The sequence below is a fragment of the Labrus mixtus genome, chromosome 6 (genome assembly GCF_963584025.1).
Source record: "Labrus mixtus chromosome 6, fLabMix1.1, whole genome shotgun sequence".
Classification (NCBI taxonomy): Eukaryota; Metazoa; Chordata; class Actinopteri; order Labriformes; family Labridae; genus Labrus; species Labrus mixtus.
In genome coordinates this window covers 27,552,464-27,561,199 of record NC_083617.1, presented here as the reverse complement: position 1 = coordinate 27,561,199, position 8,736 = coordinate 27,552,464, and the positions used below count along the sequence as shown (strand labels likewise).

At 41.2% G+C, this 8,736-nt stretch overlaps 1 protein-coding gene across 1 annotated transcript in view; it reads left to right on the top strand.

The window, feature by feature from the left end:
* Nucleotides 1-2,017: 2,017 nt before the first annotated feature.
* b3gat2 (beta-1,3-glucuronyltransferase 2 (glucuronosyltransferase S)) overlaps nt 2,018-8,736 on the top strand; it is a 62,515-nt gene continuing 55,796 nt past the window's right edge. The window contains exon 1 of the mRNA XM_061040777.1: nt 2,018-3,070. Within this exon, the coding sequence (XP_060896760.1) occupies nt 2,552-3,070 (519 nt within the window). The 5' untranslated portion in view covers nt 2,018-2,551. The remainder of the gene's footprint in view (nt 3,071-8,736) is intronic.

The following is an 8,736-nucleotide window of genomic DNA, read 5'->3' as shown; positions in this document are numbered from 1 at the left end:
GCAAGGTATTTTCTACCTGCTGAAGACTAGAAAGCAACAATGTACACTGTGCAGAGGCAATGCCTTTCAGCAGGTGAGGTAAACAGTTTTATGTTACCCCAGCTGTAAACTTAGCTTAGCTAGAGGGCTAAAAGACAGGGATTGAGCAAGTAGTTACACTATTAACACTTCATAACCAGGTTAACTTGGTCTTAGAAATAAACAAGGTTTCTGCAGTAAATTTGGGAAAGACAAAAGTAAATTTCTAATTTTTTAAATGGTGCACATAGTGGTGACTCATTCCGGGATGGAGGGGCCCATGTGATATTTTTAGCTAGCAAACTAACAGACTAGAGAATCGCCGTAGATGTTACTTTGATGAAACTTGGAAGACCGATGTTCATGAAATATTCACAAAATAATAACACATTTATTTGTGAATTCCATTTTTTCTCGTAACACTCAGCATGAACTTTGAAAGATTACTTCAGTATTACATTGTGTTCTTTGAAGTCTTTTGGAAACAAGGTGGTGAAGTACAGAGAAATAGTCCATTGGGGGTGGTAGTTGGGCACACTGGATGAATGAAACAAACGCAGGAGTTTCAGTTAAGAGACGTGCATTCTTGTCCCATGTGGGGCAAAAAAAAAAAGCAAAACTAAGCTTTTTCATTTTTTTACAAATTGAGCTTTTTTCTTTGTCATTGTATCTTGCCTCTAGGCACACTATAAAAACTTTATATTGGTTCCATAATACCATGGTGTATTTATGGTCAAATGAGACTGACTTCTCAGGGCCCCTAATGGGAGGAAGGAGCCCCTCGATGAGCCTGAAATGAAGATACATTCTTTGTTTGCAATCTTTCTCTCTAAGTGATAACAGTCATAGTAAAGGTAAAATTTGCTGACTAAATGGACTAGATTCTTAGCTCTTTCACGACTCAAAATCCTGAAAAAAAACAAATTATTGTAATAACCTGCATGATCTTAAAATGGTTCAAATGTCAGAGAGGTACAAACATCAAACAGTTTATTAATTTTTTGTTGTTAAATTTAAACTGCAATGGAGTTTTTTTTCTACAGAGTGAGTCAGAGACAAGTTAAGCAGCGAGTACAAAGCAAAGTCTGTTTATTTTATTGCACCTGAAATAGAGAGTGAACATTTCCATTCCTTCCGGTACATTTGTTGATGTGTGAAATGTTGTTTGTAAAAAATAAATATCACTGAATGTTGCAGAGAAAATGTCACACTTCCCCTCTTGTGGTTATCGATCCGCAATTTTCAGGGTGAAACACAAAGTTAAAGTTATTTAACCTTGTTGGTCATTGTGCAGGGTTGGTTTGGGCAGTGGTGCAGTGATCGTAGCGCTCTTGCCTCACAGCAAGCAGGTTCCTGGTTCGAATCTCCATCGGACAGGGCCTCTCTGTGTGGAGTTTTCATGTTCTCCCGGTGCATGAATGGGTTCTCTCAAGGAACTCTGGCTTCCTCCCACAGTCCAAAGACATGCCGTTAGGTTAATAGGTACACGCTTTGGCATGATACCGGGTTGGTGAGTGGCTGGTTGTCTGTCTCTCTATGTCAGCCCTAGTGACTGGCAAACAGTCCAGGGTATACCCCGCCTCTCGCCCAATGACAGCTGGGATCAGCTAGCCCCCATGTGACCCCGAACGGGATGGATGGACGGTGTGGGCTGGTGGCAGGACCCACTGTGACATCTTTCCTGTAGACCCCCCTGCTCACAGAAGTGACAAATAGCCCCTACCATTCCTGAAGCCCAGTATGACATCCACACATCTTTGTTTTGTAGATGTATTATACCAAACCTCCAAAATACACATTTGAAAAAGGTAACAAATTATTACAGTCTATAATTAAGTTAATAATGTTTTCTTACTAAACAGCATGAGCTAACAGGCTGTCTCTGCCTCTCTCTCCTGCTGAGTTTATTCTCAGTGGACGCTGATGCGCACACAACAGAACAAGGCCCTCCTCTCTCTCTCTCTCTCTCTGCGCTGCTCTCTCTCCCGAGGTCCTCTTCTCCATCCCGTCTCCCCTCCTCTGCTCTGCACCTGCTCCTCCCCTCCTGCTTTATTATCCTCAGACTCACAGCAGCTCTCCGTCCTCTCCGAGTGATGCTCCTCGGCGGCTCACATCGGTGGGTTATCTCCGCCCGGTTCAGGAGGAGGACGGCTCCGGCTTGTTTTTCTCCCCAGGAAACACTCACTGAAGCACGGGCAGGACATGGGAATTTAACGGAGCCGGTGAGGGAGTGAGCAGAAGGAGGGTATAGGACGACGAAGAGACACTGAAGTCCCATCCGAGAGAGGAGAGGAGGCAGAGGAGGAGGAAGGGAACTCCGGAGAAACGGTCCCGTCGGGACGGGGCAAGGCAGCGGAGGTTTTTGAGCTTAAAATAGTTTGAAATTGACTCGAGATGTCTGCTTTTGCTGTTTTTTGGTTCTGAAAAATAAAATCGCAGGATTTAAAAAAAGGGTTTCTGAGTTGCGGTCGGTCGGTGGATAATTGTGATGGAGTGAGAAAAAGAGAGGACGCACTGTAACTTCAGCCTCGCCATGAAATCAGTGTTCTTCAGTCGCTTCTTCATCCTGCTACCCTGGGTCCTGATTGTTATCATCATGATCGATATCGACAGTAAACGGGCGATCCGGGTTCCTGTAGCAGGTCGGACCGGCAGGGCGCAGCGGGCGGCCCGGACACCGGGCGCTCAGAACCAGTCCGCCCTGCCGGTTATTTACGCCATCACTCCGACATACACCCGCCCGGTGCAGAAAGCGGAGCTGACCCGCCTGGCCCACGCCTTCCGCCAGGTGCCCCGCTTCCACTGGATTGTAGTGGAGGACTCCTCGTCGCGCACGGATCTGGTGGCGCGCTTTCTGGCCCGGAGCGGCGTGCCGTTCACGCACCTGAATATTTTCACTCCCCGCAGGTTCAAACGCGCCGGGATGCCACGCGCCACCGAGCAGAGGAATGTGGCTCTCGCGTGGCTCCGGCAGCACCGGAGCAAGCGGGACCCCGGGGTGGTTTTCTTTGCGGATGACGACAACACATACAGCCTGGAGCTGTTTGAAGAGGTAACCTGTCATTTATTATGTTACCATGTGTTATTATTGTCTGCCCTGCATCATTTCAGCTGCAGCCTGTGGGACTTACAGCAGAGTCATTTACTAAAAACTACATTTCAGTGTTTAACTAGAAAACCAGGAGCTTAAAACACAGGTGTGGATCTTTTAAATAACTTAATTTTTGCATTTATTAACCAATACTCTGAACCATCTATGGCACTCGTACTTTAACCAAGAGAAGCCTCTTCCCATTGAGATACAATAATCTATTTCCCTGGCCAATTTCCCTAACAGAAAGTTTCAAACAAGAACAAACAAAAAGCAAAAAGATGACATCAATTCAGCAGCTTCAAGCAGTCTGCTGGAAGCTTGCAAGGGTCATATTAGCAAATAAGAAGTAGGTTAAAATGCTTAATAACACTTTATAGAGTCCTTCCTTTAAACATATGAATTTGATAATTTTTTTACAAAGAGGTATTCACACAGTTAAGTTAGAAGTTAAGAAGTGAGTGGCCAGTAGCAAAGTTTAAATCCTAAAAATGAAAGATGGCACAAGCACAGGTCATGTGCCTTCTGTGAGAGTGGTTCCCAACTGTTCTTGGAGTCGCCGTTTAAGATTTTGATTGACTGCATCATAGCCTGAATTACAAGTGGCTGACTAAGTATCTTTGAGTGAGGGCATGTATCTTTTACGCAGTTTCATCCCGAGGACTTTGACTAAACTATCCAATAAGTCTTTTATCATTGTGTTAGTTCATACTGCGTGGGCACATTTCATTTTGAAAACGTTTGAGTCTCTCTCCTTTTGAGATCTTTGGCGCCCACCTCGGGGGGCCTGGACCTCAGGTTTGGAATCAATGTTCCTTTATGACATGACTTTGTGCAGCCAGTGTTGATATACAGTATATTCTGAAATTCTACAACAATTATGATAACACATATTTATTTTAAACTAAATATTTCAACTTCTTTGACTGTAAAAACATGATAAAAATAAAAGCTTGTTTGTGATAAACTTTAAGTTCAAACGGAAGATGAACTCCATTATTAGAGAGTGGCCTCTTCAAGTTTTTCTACACATTATTGTTTTTGGTCAATTTCATTGTTTGTGAATCGTCACAATACCACAATTTTAAACTTCATTACTATACTAGCAATAACGTAACAACATTGATACTTGTTTTAAAATCATGGCAACAAAAATTAAGTACGGAGCGTCCAATATTGGGTAATTATTTATTTTTATTATAACCAAAAATTGAGAGCAATTCTGCACACTGTCTTGATGCACAAATATTTTGCCAATGATTTATCATTTCATGCAATTTAAACAGTTTATCCTCCACTGCTCGTTGTCTTAAGAGACATAAACATAATTCTCACAACTTTATGAGATACTAAAAGAGCTTGACAAATGTGAGTATATATGCCAGACTTTGAATTTGAGTAGACCACCGCTTCTCTCCTAATTTCTCACGCAACAGCTTTTGGATGAAATATGGCGGAAGATCTGTAGTTCTTTTAAAGCTTCAGCACTTTCCATCATTTAAAAAATCAGGGATTGCATTGTTTTAATTCACATGGTATCAAAAATGATTGAAAATGTTGACATCCTTAATCCAGATCCAGTTCAAAATGTAATATTTTCTTGTAGACCCATGCTTCATTCTCTCCATGTTTATAGAAAATTGGACCAGTAGTTTTTCTGTAAATCTGTAACTCAAAAACATCCCCTCTTTGATATGCATGCAACATTTCTGGGTCCCAGTTTTCTGAGTGTTTCTACATTGCTCCCACCTTTATACTGCACAGAGAAAGTCATTGTTAGACATTTCCCAAAAGGGATCATTTGTAGGACTGCAGACATTGAAATTCACCTGCTCTACATGTTGATGAGATCCCGCTGAAACCTTCCAAAACACCCCGGGGAGGCTCATGAACCGCAGCTCATTTCACCTGAGAGGGCATTGTCAGATAAATGTATTCAAGTAGTGAAGCTGCTAAAACTAAAAGGAAACTTTTAGAATTAAAAAAAGTCTGTTGACAGTAAGAGGAGGAGCTGAGTGAAGGCATAAAAAGAGTTAAACAGAGAAAAATGAAGAGTGAGAGGGAGTGACAGAGGGAAGAGGAATCAGAGAAATGGCTGCTGCTCAGGATGTTTTTGTGCTCCAGAGATGCCAGTTATTTAAAATCGTTATCTCACCAGCATCACTGTCTGATTTTCTAAAGATCCACTCTCCAGAAGAGCAGAGTTGAGTTGAGCATGTGTGAGTTTATGACTCTTCTGAGGCTTTGTATATTGACCCGAAAGTTAGGTAGTCTAAATTTCCAATATGGGGACCTCCATCGTTAGGCTTCACGACGGCTCTTCAGAAACTAATGGGTGAGGTCAGTGAGAATGTTTTGAACAAAGAGGTCTATTTGAAACTTAGAATCACAGTCTGAGCCTATAATACAAAAACACACTCTTTTAATGGACCTACATTAGCCATTGCAGCCTGTTTTATTGCTGCTGCTTTGAATAATCTACTAGAGAAATTCCAAATATTTTTGTGGCAATTAATAATTTAGACCCCTAGAATTACATGGCCAGTTTTAAAAAATACCAGAATTACCTTTTAAAGGTTAGAAGTTTTGTTTCTTAAAATGTCAGTATTTTCCTGTTTACCACGCTGCTTAATAGATGTACTAATTTAGAACACTTTGAAGGAGCATTAGGATCCGTTTTAGAGCCTGAAAGTCTTAGTCTTTGAACAAAAAATAATAAAAGTATATATCGACCAGCTGTAGCCTGAGGGTCTGAGTTGGTCAACATGCTAAATGATATGCCAGACAGTATCTTGTATCGGCAAACTGACACCAAGTTGATGTCTGCGAGTGTGTTTGTGTTATAAGGATATCTCTTTTCACATCACAGGTAGTGATCAGTCGTTCTTTGTATAGAAGACACTGAGTCGATGTCTAATCCACGCTGCTCCAGACTTATAACTTATAAAGATAAGCTAGAACATAACAGAGCTCTCCTTCTTGAGACTGCTTTTTTTTTGCAAATGTGCCATAATTAATCTCAGCCGTCATCATGTATTTGTACATTCATATTGATTCCACAACGGCGGAAAATTGGTGTTCCATACTGCCACATATGCACAAACTCTGAATGAATGCTTCTCTGATTGCTGATTGCTCACACTGATTACTACAATCAAAGATGGCTGGCCCAAATCTGAAATTGCTGTAATTTCCTCCAGTGATAAAATGTGCAGAGTGCAAAACACAATGATAGAAATTAGCTGATAAATCTACAGTGAATGAAAATGTAAAATCAGGAGGAATATGTTGTATCTTATCTGAATGTTAAAATCATAATCTACACTTCATGCTGAGTCATTAGATGGTTGGTGAGCTTCGACCCAGTGGGCTGTGGAGATGATGGACCCATGCAGATAATTCTCCACAACCATAGCATTCTCTTGAGTCTATGCACGGTAATTATTGTATGTTTGCCTGCAACATGCTGATTTGAGAAGGCCCTCTCTTCTGTCATCCCAGTCTCACAACATTTGTGAAATACTGACAGAAGTTAAGAAATAGATGTGTATATGGACTAGTGTTTCCATTTTCCTTTTTTCAGCCAGCCATCTCTAGTTTCCGACATGTATTTCCAATGGAAGTATATGTTATTCTTGCAACCTGAAAGCCTTTTTGTTTCAGTTTGCACAACAGCATAACATTGTGCTGCTACGAGTTTGCCAAGCAACTTGCAGGGCTTTCGATCAGAAAGCTCTTTCTGTTTCACTCAGAAGTCCATTGCTCCTCTCTGATGTAAGACCAGAAGGCAACTTTAAAGTTGACCTATTACGCTCATTGTTTAAAACTCACATAGGGTTATAATGATGGATGCCCATACTAAATTCTGGCAAAGTTGATGAGTTGATGAATTCATGAGGTAAACGTAGTAATCACAGGATGAGTCTGCAGAGGGCGCTAAACGGCTCGTTCTGCAAATCATGCGATAGTTCCCCGATATGAAACCAAAAACTTCAGGAGATGGCTTAAAGCCTCTACATACATAGGCTCTATTCTCCCAGCGCTGGACAACAGCCCTCCCTGGCAACCCTGCAGTGTTCTGCCCCCCAGCAGGCTTCCAGAGATCTGGGGGGCCTTACAGAGACAAATAAATGTTTTCAGGCAAAGGCTAAAATTAGGGTTTGAACAGACGGCAGTAAGAAAAATAAGGAGTGTTTTTTGCATAAAATCACAGAGCTAATCTATGGGTTGACAACATGAAAGGTGAAGATGAGTATAATCTTTATATACTGTGAAACCTTTCAGAGCAGGGAGAGAATGCTTTGCACTTTTTTTTGTGAATTACTGTAAGGAATACTCCATAGACACATAAAATCTTATTTTCTTTTCAGGTCCGAATAGCCTTAAAAAGGTTTATATTTACACATCATTGATATATAACAATAAATACTCTGCAATTGAACGTCTGGATCAGCTCCAAATGAAGACACCCGCCCATATGAGAGATAATTCAACTGCAGGAGAAACTTGACGCTCACAGCAATGACTGTGGAGAAATAAAAAAGTGCACGCAGTGATATCAACATTAGCTATCCGTTAAAATGAGTTGGAAAATATCGAGCAGCCAGACTCAATATTGTGCACCCCTACTGTGGGGAGCCTTTCAGCTAAAATTAAATTCAAATGACCCAAAAAGTATGTCACTCAATCCAAATGCAAAGTATCATTTTCCTATTGGATAATATATTCAATCACCTGCTGCTGACTCACCCTGGATATTCACGGCTTTGTATCCCAGAATGCAACACTTTGCTAAAAATCCTCTGCACTGTGAACCCATAGCACAGTGCTGAGTCCACCCTGACACATAGTTTCAGTGTTCGATTCTTTGCCTGAGGCTCGGTGTAAAGAGCATCTGTGTGATTTGTTGATAGCACACTGTCTTCTCTCTGTCCTGCTGCCTATTTCATTACCAGGCTCCTCTGTGCAGGTAATGGCCTGTCATAGGGAGATAATAGGCTGTCATACGGCTGTAATAACCTGCAGCAACTGTCTGCAGGCTTTAGACTGATGGCAGCCAATGTGTTTATGGTGGCTGGCAGCTTTATATTGGATGCCTTAGATCATTTCAGGAAGAAAAAATGAGGAACATTTGTGCAACTAAAATATGATTTGACCTTGATCTCTTGTAATTTATCTCATCGTAATCTATTGTGATTCCTTTGTGCAATGACAGAATAGCATCAGATTTTCTTAAGCACTTTGCAATTTAATACTGCTTAGCATGAGATAAGTGTCTCGATACTGGCAATAAAGAAATACCCTCATAGCATGATCACACAAAACCCACAGTGCCCATGCTGTTTTATTTCCCCTGCCTTTTTTATTTCTATATAAAATTGAGAGCCTTGACCAATCTTCATAAATACAGTGAAAACAGAAAATCTTCAGATTAGTGTCATTTGAACATCTGCCTCTAGAGATTAGGCTTTACTTAGCACAGCAGGAGTGAAATAGACTTGAACAGCACAGCAAGTCACATGCATATTGGTTGCCCTCAAAACAGTGCCAGAAATACTGTTTACACCGGCTGTGTTATTGGGGGAAAACACAGAGAAGGAATATAGTACTAAAAAAAGGTTTAGGCA